At 40.2% G+C, this 16,292-nt stretch overlaps 1 protein-coding gene across 3 annotated transcripts in view; it reads right to left on the bottom strand.

Moving 5' to 3' along the window:
- Nucleotides 1-16,292, bottom strand: part of LOC113537897 (filamin-B) — a 69,203-nt gene that overhangs the window by 29,189 nt on the left and 23,722 nt on the right. For all 3 annotated transcript variants that reach the window (XM_053227206.1, XM_026932588.3, XM_026932589.3), the window contains exons 2-13: nucleotides 10,101-10,349; nucleotides 9,579-9,676; nucleotides 7,874-8,021; nucleotides 5,946-6,139; nucleotides 5,704-5,866; nucleotides 4,643-4,843; nucleotides 2,626-2,763; nucleotides 2,009-2,135; nucleotides 1,057-1,193; nucleotides 705-898; nucleotides 337-450; nucleotides 48-191 (exon numbers count right to left, since the gene is read on the bottom strand). In XM_053227206.1, the coding sequence (XP_053083181.1) occupies nucleotides 48-191; nucleotides 337-450; nucleotides 705-898; nucleotides 1,057-1,193; nucleotides 2,009-2,135; nucleotides 2,626-2,763; nucleotides 4,643-4,843; nucleotides 5,704-5,866; nucleotides 5,946-6,139; nucleotides 7,874-8,021; nucleotides 9,579-9,676; nucleotides 10,101-10,349 (1,907 nt within the window). The remainder of the gene's footprint in view (nucleotides 1-47; nucleotides 192-336; nucleotides 451-704; nucleotides 899-1,056; nucleotides 1,194-2,008; nucleotides 2,136-2,625; nucleotides 2,764-4,642; nucleotides 4,844-5,703; nucleotides 5,867-5,945; nucleotides 6,140-7,873; nucleotides 8,022-9,578; nucleotides 9,677-10,100; nucleotides 10,350-16,292) is intronic.

Here is a 16,292-nt window from a genome sequence, read left to right as displayed (position 1 = left end):
TTAGTGGGAGTGGGAACTGTGGAGCTCTGGGGCTCGGGAGGGCTTACCCTGAAAGGGCTGCTGGGAACGTTCATCCCTCCCCAGGTGACCGCCACCGTATGTTTGACGGGGGAGGTGGGGGTGTAGGAGCAGGAGTACACCCCGTCTCCTTTACTTTTCACCTTCACGTCGATGGGCTCGCCGTCAGCATTCTGGGACGTCGACAGAACAAGACAGGTGAAGACAACGATCCAAAGCTTTAGGACACTATTAAACTGTGCATATATACTAATATGTTGAATCTAAGGCGGATTTGAATGATATGTGGGAATTACAAAGCTCAGATGTTGGACTCACCTGGGCAAGGATTTTCAGAGGACCCTTTCCAGCATCTTTGGCCTCGACTGTGAACTCTGCAGGCTTGTTGATGATACAACCAGTCTTCTCCAGGCCTGGACCATAGGCTTTAACCTGAATTGATTAGGAATAATAATGCACACTACAACCTGAAAGTTTGGAATCAATATAATATCTAATATGATACTAGCTCATAAGTTTCAAATAACTATTGCAAATCTAGAAGAAACGGAAGAAAAAGGTTTCCAGAATGCTATACAGCTTTCTCATTTTGGAATCATCTACAGTGCTGGACATAAGAATAACGTAATATTATAAAGCATGTGTTTGGAAAGTGGTACTAATCAAGTCTTGCCATAAGCTTGTACCTGGTCAGGACTGCTTGCTTTGTTGTCAGGAACGATGTAAGCCATGAACGGACTCTCTTCGATGTCCTCATCATCACACATAATATGGACAGCATACTCCCCAGGCTCCGTGGGCCAATACCTGACGTCACAGGATCCGTCATTCTGATCCTCACACTCGATCCGGGCCTGAGATGGGCCTTCGATGGCAAAGCCTGCACGAAAGGCACAAAAGGCTAGCTTTAATATGTTCATAATTTGAATCTGGAAAGCCAGAAGTTAAACTCTTTAAAAGTTAGTGATGTAATTTAACCCAACATCCAATCCTCTAAAATGTCTTTTACTCCAAATGACCAGAGGCCATAAAACTCACCCAGCACTCCCACGTCTGTGCCAACAGACTCGACCACAAAGTCAGCAGACTTTCCCACAACGCCTCCCTCCAGACCCGGGCCCCAAGCTCGGATCTTCTGCGGTCCAGCTTCAGGGCCGACCAGAACCTCAAAAGGACTAAACCAACAGCAGAGAGTCCAGAGTCAAAAATTTCACATATACAAGATTCAAGATTACTTGCATTGTACACAAACACAACAATGATGTTCAGCAGAAGACACAGATTCTAGCAGCATGGTTCTAACAGAGGTCACGACCGCAGGGTGAATGTTTAACACGGTAGCGATAACCGAGCTGCACGGCTGACGGGCGTCTAAGTGTGAAAGCGAGGAAGGTCCAGGTGAACAGAGGCCAATTGTATTAATTCAGCCTCCCCTATTCCCTCTCTCTCACTACAGCATTTCAGCATGTTCCTGTGGGGCAGCAGTTAGAGCTCTGGGTAGCAGCCATGTATGAGATCACCACACACATCATATCAGCTCAATAACACAACCAGTATATTTGTGAGCAAATACCAGGCTGATGCCCTAGGCCACCCACACACACTTCCTTCTCAGAGATGCCATCAAATTTTTAGGTTGTGATCTCATGGAAAATACCTTCCTGCCTAGTAAATGCTCTTCTTTTTATCGGAATGTCAGCACATGTCCTAGCAGCATGAAAGAAGCACAGAAGCTTTCACAACACACCACAGTTGTCAGGAAAAGAAAACTAATAAACTATAAATGGAGAACAAGCGCTGTAAAATTTATCTACATTAACCCACATGCCAAAGGTGAACACACACAGACGCAGTGTATGTGAGAGTTCCCTGTGGGACTGTTTCTCCAAGCCTAGACCCACACACACTGGAAAAGATGATCTAATGTCATGCCCCTACCTACCTTGCCCTACCACAGACACCACAAGTAGCCTGCTCTGTGGAAACTCACCTCTTGGGAATGTGCTGGCCACCCCATGTGATGCTCACTGTGTACTTGCCCTGTTCATTTGGATAGTACTCGTAGGCATAGACGCCGTCCATGGCTTCCTTCAGTTTCACCTGCTCATCTAGGCCTTCTACAAGAGAGAATAAACTTCTGTAATATCTGGAAATAATCTGTAATATCTGAAGCATCTTCAGCCAAACAAAAAAAAGGTAATAACAAACGTGCCAGTCATTGTGAACAGCCTCAACTACCAGACGTAGCATAATTATAACAAGTATCCATTTTAGTTAGAAACGCTGCAGCGACATGTAGACCAGTCATTAATAACCATCCTGGCATAAAGCCGTCTTACTCAGCTAGAATAACGTCATCTGGGAATGAGAACCTGGCGATGGCCGGGGAACATCCTCCACCCTGGCCTGGTCTTGTATGAGTCAGGTCACATTTCGTGTTCACACTGAGAACTTGCAGCTAAAGCAGTCACAGGAGCTCCGAGCTCAACCAGGCTCTCAATGCAGACATTTATACAGTTCATATTTGGACTCAAAATCATGTTTTTTTTTAACGTCTTGAGAGAGTAAAAGTAATGCTAAGAAAGAATATTTGAACAAGATGCTTACTAGGACCCTTTACTGTGACCTTTAGGTCGCCACTTCCTGCGTTTCTTGTGTCCACCTTGAAGTCGGCCACTTGGCGTACACGCACTCCTCGGGGCTGCAGGCCTCTGCCCGTTGCTCGGCAAGCGCTGGGGGTGGACGCTGTAACACATCCACATGCTCAGTCTCTCTTTTCAACACATTATTACGTTTCTTCACAAACAGTCACAAACAGCGCCAGTCAAAAGCTTTTGAAGAGCCTAACAAATAAACTGCGAATTTCCCTTTGGGATTGATGAAATGTTTGTTCTTTCTTTCATTATCCATCCTTTTGCTCGTCTATGGCTATAATAGTGATTAAACTGAAGGAGTTCAAAAACATTTGACTAGCAGTGTAATTTTCACACAGCACCTAGTTACTTTCCTTCACATACAGCACCGAATGCAATTTTTTACAGAGCTACAACAACCTATAAATCACTCCCCGCACAAACCAACATTTTCCATCATGTTTATGGAAAAATAAGGAATATGCATGCTGGGCTTCAGAGGTGTTTTACTAACTTGGGGATCTGCAACGCTGGAATATGTTGCATACTCAGACTGAGCCGAGAATGTGATCCTGTCTGAGAAACCTTGACGATGTATTTTAGTAAGAGAAAGTAAAAGTCTTGTGCTAATCTCTTCAGCGTTCTCCATGTTTCGCTAGTCTGCCAAGCTAGTATCAGGTTTGTAAAGATTCGGTGAAGGCGTGGCACATCTCAAACGCTACTGGCTGTTCCATCTGCCATTCCATCTTAGTCTATAACATTCCAGAAATACCAACACAAGAGTAAAGTAGATTTAATGCAATGAGCAGATCCTTGAAGTGTATTAGAAATCATACGTCGTAAAATAAAATGTGCTTTAAAACTACTTTAAAACTGTTACTTTTTGATGCGTGAGAGCAAAATTTATGGAATTCTTAAGCATCCAAGTCCACTTGTAAAGTACAAAAATAAAACCTAAACGTAATGGCATACTAATGACTAATGTGCATGTTTAAATGTAATTCCTGACCATTTGTTTACAGTGCTGCTTCCTTTAGAGGAAAAAGTAGAAAGGCATGTAAGGGAGGTGATTAAAGCAGTGCTCTCTACCACTGTAGATCGTTTAGTTTTTTTTTGAGGGGGGCCCAAATATTCATGATACAAAGTCGATACAAAGTCTACAACAAACTCCAAGTTGATGCATTTGAGTGATTAATGTTCCCAAACATTAGAAACTTGGCTATCCAACATAGATTTTTTTCCTTGTTCTGTATTTAATGATTAACAGCTTAGCCTTTGTAGGCTAGATATAACATGCACAGAGAAAAGCAAGGCAAATAAGCACTTAGTCATCTCTTAGTCCTAAGTTGAACAATACTTTCACTGTTCGTTTACAAACAGCAAGAGATTGTTAAAGTCTCATTAATTACCATTTCGATAATGCGTCACTTTTATTTGGGAAAATCAGTTCAGTTAGATTTCCAACGTGCCGCACGCTAACCTGGTTTGGAAAAGCTACCTCAGAGAGAAGGAATTTGGTGTTTTACAAGCTCTCAAAATTGGTTTGCCAGCACTCTGGTTCACTGGCTTACACAATCGACCTCTATGTTGGAGTGGTTCTTCACAGACACACACGCACGCTCACACACACACACCCCTAACTAACGGCTCACGAATAAGCTGATCAGATTGCTGAATCTTGTTTTACTGTTAAATGTGATTAATGCGATCACAGAGCAGTGTGCGCTCTATATATTTCTCTGTGTACAGACTGCGCATTACAACTTCATTACATGCATGCATAATTAATGGAATGTTGATTTACATGATGTGAATCATAAATATCCATGTAATTTTTGCAATGTGATGCATTGCATCATGACGTACCGTTACATCCCTACTATCAGCTGAACACATAATTGTTGGAGATAAAGTACTATACATCCAATTAATTTGCAGGAGTAATATGATTAGACAAGCGACCTGCAGAGCTCTTTAGAGGACATGCATACCTGGACCAACGCTGACACTGTAAGGGCTCTTGGGAATGGCGATGCCTCCAAACATGACACTGACTGTGTGAGGACCAGCCTGAACTGGTCTGTATGTGCAGCGGAACACGCTGTCGCCCTTGTCCTCCATCATGACCTCCACGGTGTTCTTATTGCCTTGGGGGTCCTTAATCACCGCCGTCACATCACCCACACCAGCGCCTGTTACATACACACATTGAAAGTTGAAGTCTGAGCGGTAGACTGGATCGATAATAAATGCACTCAATTCACACACATTACCAGTATATGACAGTGTTATCAAAGGGGTAGTATAACATGCACTTAATGTTCCTGGTCTGAGCTAAAACCGTGCGAAAGATTAAACACTGGTCCTTAACTAAACCCAAGAGCCCATGCATACCCATATAACTTTTTGCTTGTGTGTGTGTGTGTGTGTGTGTGTGTGGTGTATACATCTCCATCCAAATATTAGTGCATTCACATCGTGTTAGAATTACAGTAATTACAAGATGACGACTTGGATTCCACTCTGAGCTGTTCATGTCCTTACACTCTGGAATGAGTTGTTTCTATGGTTACACACACTCCAAAACAGATACAAACACCTATATGATGACTAGCAGTTACGCAAAACATTTTAGCTTCTTTTACTGGTAAGTTTTAATAGAGAAAGCTTAAAAGAGTAAACTAAACTACATAATAAGAGCTCTGATCTCATAAAAGAGTTAAAACCAAGTTAAATCCTGGCACTACATTCCTAATTGCTTTAAACCGTGGAAGCTGCTCGGGTTGTTTTGGTTATTTGTTTATAACCTGACGTCAAATTCTGAGTTTAATTACATCTGAGCACAGTCCTGAGCGAATTTTATAAGTCGGAAACTTTGGTAATCACCATCATTTTGACATGACACGAACACACTCCTGGTCCTCAGGGAATGTGTAGTCTGCTCAAGCCCTTTACATCATGTACTGACTCCCCATATCGATGCTACTATATGTACATTTGTGTTTTTTGCTCTAGCAGCAATGCTCAAAAACTGAACACACAGCCAACAGACCTGCTGTGTAGATGTCAAAGTAAGTGGGTTTGTTGGCGATGTTGCCCACTGGCTCGAGCCCTGGACCTTTGGCTGTGACCTTGGTGGGGTCGCCCTGAGCCTTGTCCACGTTGACTTCGAATGGGCTCTTGGGAATTTCCTGGCCAGCAAACAGCACAGTCACCTGTAGAGACAACACAGAAGCCATGTCTCAAATTCTTCTACACTCTAAACAAGCAGACTCTAGATTTCCTTTAACTAACCTTGTGAGGCCCCATCACTTGAGGAATGTATGTTACATTGTAGGTCTTTTTGCCTTCATTGAGTACGGCCTTGACCTCTTCCCTCCTGCCCTCGGGGTCCTCGATGTAGACCGTGACCTGCCCCTGTCCCGCGCTGAACGTGTCCACAGTGAACACAGCCGGCTGCATCACTCTGTTGCCCACCGGCTCAATACCTTACAACAGTACAAGATACAAACCCGTAGATAAACTGAACTGGTGTATACTGGCAATAACCAAAAAAGGTTAATTTCACAGTCTTATCCTATACACATCCATGACACAAAAATGCTCCAACATAAAGAATGGAAAATCAATTAACGCTCTACCTACTGACGCCGGAAAAAAGGTCTACAGCATGTGAATATCCTGTGCAGAACATTACTAAATGACCTTATGGACCACACACAACAAAGCCATTGTTGGGACTAATGACCAGGAATTTCCTTTAATTGTATTAACTCAGGATCCTTCCATTTTCCTTGTTAAGGCAATAAAATTATTCATTTTATATATATATATATATATATAAACATATATAAACAAGGATTGGTAAAACCATTTAATTGTCTTGACAAGGATCATGAAATATTTATAAAGATAATATATGGCTTTACAGTAGAGTAGACATTAATGTTAACAATTTATACAGCATGTGGTCTAATTACAGATCGTTTTCAGCTAAACTGCACATATTTTAAGGTTCACTCAACCAATATCCAATTTGTTTCCCTTCTCTGTTGCTTCTGTATGTCCAAAATAACTCACTGCAATAGGTTTAGTCCAAGCTCAGGTTTACGGGGTCTGAGTTTAAGCCCTGAGTAACAGTATACTGTAGAAAACGCACTTTATTCCACAAAAAAATTAAATAAATAAATAAAATAACATGCGGAAACTTGCTGGAGCAATTTTTTATCCAGGCTTTGTGAAAACAAACATCCTTGACATTATTAAAGTAAACTTCTTGCTAGCAGCCTTACATGATTTAGGAAGCTTGACCTTTCATGCTTTCAATGAACCTCTGAAATTACAGGCCTTGCAGGAAACGATCAGGGGATTACATAACGGAGAAGCAACATTAAAGTGACAAATGCCTGTGCTCTACTGTAAACTAGTCTGAATTATTCCTCTACAGAGACTGCACACGAGTTATTTAAAAACCTGCCACAGAGAAAGTTAACGGTTCAATAAAGGTAGCCATTATGCTACGGCAAATTTAACAGGGCCCTCATGGCATGAGAATAAAGTGCCAATATGGGCAAAAACGTCTTAACACATTAGCTACTGCTTTTGCAGACCTGAAAAATTTCACAACAGGTTAGGGGTTGCGTTTATTCACGGTCTATCAGCCATGTACGAAATCTTACAGAGCCGTACCATATTTACATGGCAGCATTTTATAAGACGTGAAGGGACTGCCAGGTTCAAGTACAATATGCAGGAAAAAAGATTAAATAAAGCTCAGGAGTAGTTAGAAGTTAATCTTCTCCGCTGTTTCAACAGAACTCCCTTTTATGCTACAAATGAGGAAAGCCACAGAGACCTTTCAAACACTGGAGCTGATCCTTTGAAGATTTCAGGGAATAATTGCGCTGGGAATAAGCAGTGTGTTGGTCAAGTTCCAACAGATAATACTGCTAATAAGATTCAAGTTTCTAAAATAATGATGCAACATTTCATTATAAATGAAGCCATGTGTTTATGAATAAGACCAGCAATATACCTTCAAGCTCTGCTTTTCTATTTCGCAAAACTTACAGGTTCTAAATGTTTCAATTCAATCTTCAGTTCCTAATCAATAAATTTCTAATCAAACTCTGGCATCAAATCAGATCATAGTTTATTACTTAATGCTGGAAAGTACATGGATTGACAAAGTAGCTGATGTAAGGAATATTAAAAAGTCCCACCTGGGCCATAAGCACGGGCCTTTTTGGGATTGAGTTTGGGTTTGAGAGGCGCTCCGGGTTTGAGTTTGGCCTTGGGGAACTGCGACAGGTAAGTCATGACAGACTGCTCGTCCACGCCCGGGTCGATGATCTCTTCAGGAGCGATCACCTGTAGAGAGAGAGACACAGTAACCAACGCTGTTAACCTGAAACACTCCATGGTACCATGCACAAAGCTTTCACCATAGTCACCCTAACCTTTATAAAATATATCTGCTATGATGATCATTTTGGGGGAATTACAGTGAGCCGACTGGGCAAAGTGTGAGACCTGTTACTGCCGCGGTTTTGCAGCATTCTTTCCAAAAAAAAGTAGGTGGACTCAACAGATAACAGGGTTTTATTATGTCATAAAATACAAGAGCCTATCATGTTGCAATATGCAAATCTACACCACGCAATACACGAATTAGCATGGGAAGAAGGTGGATGTTCAATCTCAACATTCATTTCAAGATTCATTTTAATCTCAAGATTCATGGATCCTAATGAGAGTAAAAGATTCAGGATTTCCTAACAAGAGTAAAACTGTTTTCTGAACCACTGCCATTACGCATTATTTACATTTTATTTATTACATTTTACAACATTTAAGTTGATATAAAAAAAAAATTTACATAAAAATTAAGTTGAAATAAAAAAAAAAGTTAAGAAAATGTTAAGAAATTGTAATAATTTTAATAAAATGTTCAAAATATTTTATTTTAATGACATTATTTAATATCATGTAATACAATGTTAATGTTAAGAAATTGTAACAATTTAATGTTAAAAATATTTTTTTATTTAAAAACTTATTTAATAAAATTTTATGTAATACATTGTTAATGGTAAGAAAGGGTAACAAAATGATTTTTTTTTAAATTTTAATAAACATTTATATGTAACACACTGTATGATCTTAGTATTATATTATGAATTCTTAATTCATACCAAACCTTAATAATACCTGTAATAATAATTAGATTTTATTTATACATGCTATGACATTTTTGCATTTTTAGAAATGGTATGGTCTCTAAGTTTTGGGTTTCATTTGAACACTGAGGAGTTCTGTGCACTGTTGCACTTTCCCATAGTAACCTAAAAAAAAAAAAAAAAGAAAAAAAAAAGCCTCCTGACAGTTGGACCATCCCATGCTGAAATGTCACGAATTGGTGTTAAGGTGATAAATATGTCCAAAAGAAAGAAGAGACACCATTTGTGCGCGAGTCAGTGCAGTCTCGTACGTAGTCTATGATAAAAACAATACTAGTCCTTTATTTTCATGAACAACAGACAGCTCAGTTGAAGTCCAGGCCACTGGGTGTATCCTCAGTCATTCTGGCCTGCGCACCTTTCTGTTTGCGAAGGTGTGATTGGGTGTGGGTGTGCCACGCATAAAGCATTAATGAAATGAATGACAGCCTCCTCTTAAACAAATAAAATGTGCAAATCAGATAACTGTTAAACACTGTATGTTAAAGACGAATGAGAAACACATTAACTTTCACGCAGGCTACAGATAAGAGTCCCACCTTATTTAAGGCCAAAGTTCAGTCGACCAGAACAACCACAACACACCACACCACTTAATCCACGTGTATATGTATCTCACACACTCGGGAGTTAGACCACTGTGTGAATCAGGGTTTATGGTCGTGTACAGACACACACTGCTGCTCACCTGAGGGATTCCCAACCAGTCATCAGCCAGCTGCATGGCTTCTGTAGCATTTTCAACTGGCTTCACAGGGTCCCACGTCTCCCAGTCAGGACACAAACCTAACACACACACACACACAGACACAGATAGACAGACCAACCGAGGGCAGGGGGGACAGACAGAAAGAAAGAGAGGGGGGGGGGGGGGGGGGGGGTAAAGACACAGACAGACAGAGAGAAAGAGAGAGAAAGAGACAGAGGGGGGGGGGGGGGGACAGAGAAAAGAGACAGACAGGTGGACAGAGACAGACAACAAGTGCCACACAGCACACACATAAGCCACATTGAGACAGAGAGAGAGAGAGAGACAGAGAGAGACATGAGTACACACACACAAAGAAACACAGACACACAGAATCTAAATTTTAAAATTTCTCAAAACCTTTGAAGATGCTATGCACAGAATTTCTGCAAAAATCTCAGTCATATTCACAATGACCCAGTGGAGCCTGAACACACAAGCATCACCTGCACACACACTCACCCGGTGCGCAGCTGTCCACTAAAGCCCCCAGAGCCCTGCCGTCCCTCCAGTCCTCACTGAAGTTACTGATGGGCAGGTCGGGTACTTTGTTCTGGACCCAGGTCAGAAGCCTCTGTTTGGGCGTCGCCTTCTTGGCGTCCTCGTCCTCGTCCTCTTCCCACACGGGCATGGAGATGGAGTAGTGCAGGATGAGGGTCCATACCAGCCCCAGGATCAGCTTCAGGTTCCCGTCCACAATCGCTTTACTGTCTGTAAGCACACAAACAGACATGAAGGTAAATCACAGCACACAGTGGCAGCACTGGAACTGAACACAGCTCAGAAATAAGAGAAATAACTGGAGCAGTTTGCTTTGCACCATTACAAGATTCTTGTACAAAACGTCAGTCTGACAAGTCATGATTATTAGTGAGAAAAAATCAAACAATTCAGTCAGTCTGGTTTTATTTTGTATTTTTATCATCTTTATCATTTTAAATTTATCATGTTATGTTTTATAGGCATCATTTTTCAATTTAATCATTTTATTTATCAGTTTAATTTAAATATTTAAGTTTGAATTATTTTTTAAAAATATTTTAAATTATTTTTTATTGCTTTAGCAATTATGATCATTTAAACTTTTTGTCTTGCTTTTATTTTTATCATTTTATTCTTGCCCTTATTTTATTTATATGTGAACAGGATTCTACTGGCTAATGTGACCTTTCCCAGAGTGCATCAGTAGGTTAGATTATTCGGTACCAGTCGGTGTAATAAGACAGCACTGACCGTGATTACATTTTATCCAAGCCAAGCTAAGACAAGGTCAAGGCCAAACATCTTAGACGATCCAAAACGTGAAATATATCTCACTAATGTACTTGGTTAGGGAGACAAATGTATCACTTGGGGTTCAGAAGCATTACAAACCACTGATTATTACAAAAGAAAAGGAAATGGTCACTCAGAAGTAAACACTTCTAGCTCAGAGTTTATTGCACTTGAAAAATGAAAGATCAAGAAAAAGCACAGCTGCTAAGAAGTCTTAAATTCTTGAAACCTATCACTGGCCAGATTAGCAATGAGGAAATGAGTTTTGATTCAAACATCTCTATTCTCCTCGACTTACTGGAGCTGGTTATTCAGGACCACCTTGAGGAAACATTACAGTTAACACAGCCACTCCTTAAAGCTCCACCCATTCCACTGACGAGAGAGTGCTCACGTGTGTGTACAAGTGTGTAACACTCCCTCTTTGTGCAGCACTATCAGCCATCTCTCGCAAACATCCTCTTAGCAGGCGCCAAAAAAAATAAGTAGAACAGAACTATAGCCCAGAGGAGAGGAGAGGCGGGGCACGCACGGTTGGGCAGCAGTGCACCAAGTCACCTGGGTTATCATTATCGATTAAATAACTCTTGTGTGAGGTGATGAGACTTCTCTTTGTTTTGCAAGACGTGATGTACGACAGGAGGCCAGGTTACAAAAAAAAAAAAAAAGAAAAAAAACAGTGATTATATTGCCTGACTAGGGTCGGCTAATATGACAATATTATGGTAAATTATGAAACTATGCATTTTTCAGAGATTACACAATTACATCCGTGGCCGAGAGCCAAGGAAGCAAAACTGTCTGTTCTTTCTAGGTGGAAGGGATGGTGTTACTCTCTCCGCTGTCAAAGTGTCACAAGCCAATCGTGGGCGTCTGTGAGCTCATGTATGTGGAAGAGGGCGAATAGCACTTTGCTCAGAGTTTGATATTCTGCCCTGTTTGAAAAGATCCAGCAGCTTGCTTCACGTGTCTCAGAAGGATGTGTTAGCTTTCACACTCCATGGTTGGTAGCGGTCTTCTGGTTGCTGGCTGATGGGTGGGAATTGGCAGATGACCAAATTTAGGGAGAAAAAAAAAAACTGGACAAGATAATATACTGAGAAAGTTTTAACACCACAGTCACACACAGCAGGCTGTCCTATATACGACTGACCCAGTGCCCCGAAGCATTTGATTTACACGCCACATCACGTCCACACAGCCGTGCGACTGAGCGCTCCAACGCTTCCACTCGTGTGATGAGCCAGCCTAGAATGTTCTGGCAAGGCTTCAAAGAACCATGTGGTGCCAGACAGGGGCCAAGACGGCCTCCGGGGCTCTGGATGCAGCCAAACATAATTCATTAGTGCTGGGTTCTACATCACACACAGCCCCCTACCTCACCAGGGGTGCTTAATGGAATTTCCATCAGGGGCTGCGTGGCTGCAGGGGAGCTCCGGCATGAAAAGGAACCTCAACGAAAGTGCTTGCCATTTCAAATTGGTCAAGTTTCAGTAAATACAAAATAAGGACAGGCTGAGGCTGTAGTAAATCGAGACCTTCAGGGAAAGTGGGAAATGTCCTGACACCAGACTCATCCTCATGCGCATAGTCGTGTATGACCGTAGTGTTAAAATGTAACACTAGGCTTTGCTATGCAAAAAATTTTTAAAACGTCAGTTTAGCCACATTCATGGCATTTCTTAGGGTGGTGTCTGTAGTAAAATGTCTCCTCTATGACAAATCTTACATTCAGAATATAGATTACCAGCACAAGGGAAGTTCTATCAGGTTTCTTTTCCGGTGTTTGAGGTTTGCCTCACACAGCGATATGATAACTATAAACATGATACTGTGGCATGTGCTAATATAAAGCGTGAGGCTTTATACTCACTGTAGCTGTCATCATAATGGCCTATTTACTTTCTTTTTTTCTTCCAGTAAAGACACAGTGTGGGTGATGTTAATCACCGCAACTCAATTTTAAAGACACTTCCTAAACATCCATTATTCTGTGATTACTGGGATAACATACTTGATCACATACATCCATTAGCAAACATGAGATTCGTTATGAGATCTCTTTATAGGAAATCATTTCCCAGGACATTTTCCATGACTTATGCAACAGCTGTTGCTTGTGGCAGTGTTGTCTCTCAATGACTCATATTTGCAGACTGTCCAAACATTACAATCAATAATAGACAGCTCAATTCACCCAAATCATACCCATCTTTTGGTCACTTTTCACCAAAATACTAGTTAACTATGTTTAAGACTATTGTGTAAAAAAAAAAAAAAAAAAAACGGCCACGTAGAATCTCTCCAAATTTCAGAAGACATTCCCACCAAAATCCCAAATCCAGAAATCCAGACTATTCAAAAGCTGTTCTCTCTTTCCCAACAGGAAAAAAAATTAAGTAGACTGATGCTGATCTAGATATTGACCCTTACCTCTACCAGTCACATATTTATATATAGATATCAGGACAGGAGGGAAGGAAGCAACAGCATAGCCTGGAGAGTGAAAACATGGAAGAACAGGGGAAGAACTCAGCAAGCAAGAACAACTCAGTGTGGTCCAATGTGTTTTAATTTGAAAACCTGTTTAAATTAGTATTATGAATGGCCATTTTATCCAAATTTATTCATTCTGTAGATTTTGTTTGAATTCATCTGACTTCCTAAACAATGATGTCAAACCAGTGGAGTAAAACATACAGATGTCTTAAAACAGTGATGCATAACGTATCCAAAATTCTGTCCAAACATCGACGTAGTTGGCTTCATGAAATCTAAACAACCTATTGGGATCATGTTTAGTCGTTGTGGAAGTGAGTCATGGATCCTGATGAAAGCGATCAATCGAAACTCGCAAAAGATAGGGATGCACAGATTCAGGTCATTGTGTATTGCTGAGATTGAGAACAGCAGACATTCTTTAACTTTAACGTGGCCCATGATTACTGTCTTGGCATAAAGCTGTCAGGGTTGATGACTCTGGAACGTCATTATGTTCATGTCCATTATTGAGGTCATTGAACAAGAACAAAAATATGCTTGAAAAGGACTCAGAGCTCAGAACTTGGCTTCCCAGTGAGTGAATAGGTCAAGGGAGGTGTGGTGCATGTGCAAGGGTTACGATACTCATGAGTGTGCCGAGCCCTTGTTGTCTATGCACCCACGCAGTGTTATTGATTTCTCCTAGGGAACAGGCACAGCTCAATATCAACTTCAAATGCTTCTTTCAGCAGAAGAATCACCATCTTATCCAGTATGGAGTTGAGAAAAAAAACAGTTAAATAAGCAGAATATGAGACCTGAACACTTATCAGTCTCCTCCTACCTTGCAACAAATGCAATCAAGTAAAGGAGGATAGTTGTGGAAAAAGAGTGTTGACTCATCTCTTTTAAAAGAAAGAAAATGCTATTTTAAGAGGCTCACAGGTGCTGGAAGTCAGGAAAAATGAAACACTCCTTTCCATTCAAGCACCAAACGTGGGAGTGATGGCTTACTAGGCACGGCTTTGCCTCCCTACACAATAAGCCATTAGGATTCAAAGTTAATGGCTACAAAAACAAAGATTTCAATTAGAACATAAGGCCATATAGTACAGTAATTGATACTCATTATTTAGATTTTGGCTTTAATTTGCTTTTGAGAGTCTTTTTATTCTTCCACTGAAGTGTTTCCTATCAGGACAGGCCCTGCGTGTAACAAAAGGAGGAAAGTGATTTGAAGATATCCCAGGGGTGGAACCACTAAATCCACTAAACCTACAGAACATGGCGTAAGGGACACGCTTACAGTGACGGCACTGCAGAAACACAGTTTCATTCCCAGAGTATCACGTACCCAAGCACTATTGCAATGATTTCCAATGCAGGGTGTCATTAAAACATAGCCAGGGGGTCAGTAATTTTTTTAATTTATTTATTTTAGCAGTGGAAATTGCAACCAACCATTATCCAAGTTATTATACTTATTATTGAGTTCTTATAGTTATAAGCCGGTTTGACAGGTCCCTTGAATTGAAAGAGTTTAATCCAACCATCAATAACTCAAAAACAAGTAGCTGTATAAATAACTGTCAAATTGGACCTAATTTGTTCTGTTAGATCTTCTGACAGAAAGAACTATGGAGCTTATGAATAGGTAAAATATTTTACACATTTAAATAATGTTAAAATAAATCTGTACTGAGGGAGTTAAAGGGATTATGAATTTTTTTTAAAAATACCCTGCATTATTGTATCTGATTCAGCATCTGCAAGTAGGATATGACAAAAACATCATATCACGATACATGATACGTCACAATATATAACTTAGCTAACAAACTGCCAGCAAAACAAGTACTGCATTAAAACAGTAAACATTAAAAACTGTTCAACTGAGTCTGATGATGCTTTTAATTAATACCTAAAAAAACTAACACTGAAAAGAAGAAATAATGTGTAAAAATCTGTTCTGTTAAGTTTGTTTTTTTTTTTTTCTTTTTTCAATATTAAAAATTGGTATTACAACATCAGCAATGTGTCAGAAATATGCATTATAGACTAATATCTCACAACAGTGATATTATATTGTCATATCATCCAGCCCTACCTGCCCTATCTAGAAACCAACATTTCTAGATAAAACTCTCATGGCTTACACTCATATCAGGCACATCACACCCAAGACTTATCATTCCAGCAACCACGAAATAATTGCACACCTAGGGTCTGCAGGTAATAAAACCCAGTTGGTGAAAGACTCAGTTGCAAAGTCCACTTTTCTTTTTAGATAGCTAATCCCAGTGATAAAAAAAAAGTACAATATTGTGAAAAACATGTGCAATGTTGCTGCTGTTAAAATCTTCAATATTGTGCTACATGCTCAGACAATAACCTGCTCTTGCATAATATGATTGCGCAACACTTACATGCTTCCAAAAGCATTGCTATGTTATAGTCTATATGCCTGGCCAAAGCAAATTTATGGTCTGGAAATTTCATGAGGGGAGGGAAAAAAAAGTGTTAAAGCTAAGCCATCATTTAATAACAGGGACAAGAAATCCATCTGGAAATCTATTTTACCGAGATGTTCGTACAACAGCAACACCACTTCATGTCTCTCTCGCTTTCTCACTCAGGAATTTTAGAACCTTCAAGGCCCGTAAAATACTTCCAGGAATTTCTGAAAGGTATCAGTGATATCAGTGCACAGTCAGTTAAAACGCAATGCAAGTTAAAGCCAGTATCTGTGAAACCGCTAAACTATGACAAGTTATGGATGGGAAAAAAAAACTTGAAATACCAGCTCTCGGCTTGTCAAAAGTATAATTAAGTGAGCAGCCAGTTTTAAAAGAGAAAAAAAAAAAAAAGTGCTGCACATAATACTTAGACGAGGACTCA

The sequence above is a fragment of the Pangasianodon hypophthalmus genome, chromosome 20, assembly GCF_027358585.1.
Source record: "Pangasianodon hypophthalmus isolate fPanHyp1 chromosome 20, fPanHyp1.pri, whole genome shotgun sequence".
Taxonomy (NCBI): domain Eukaryota; kingdom Metazoa; phylum Chordata; class Actinopteri; order Siluriformes; family Pangasiidae; genus Pangasianodon; species Pangasianodon hypophthalmus.
Note: the sequence above shows the minus strand (reverse complement) of the source record. Positions and strands in the feature narration are given on the sequence as shown.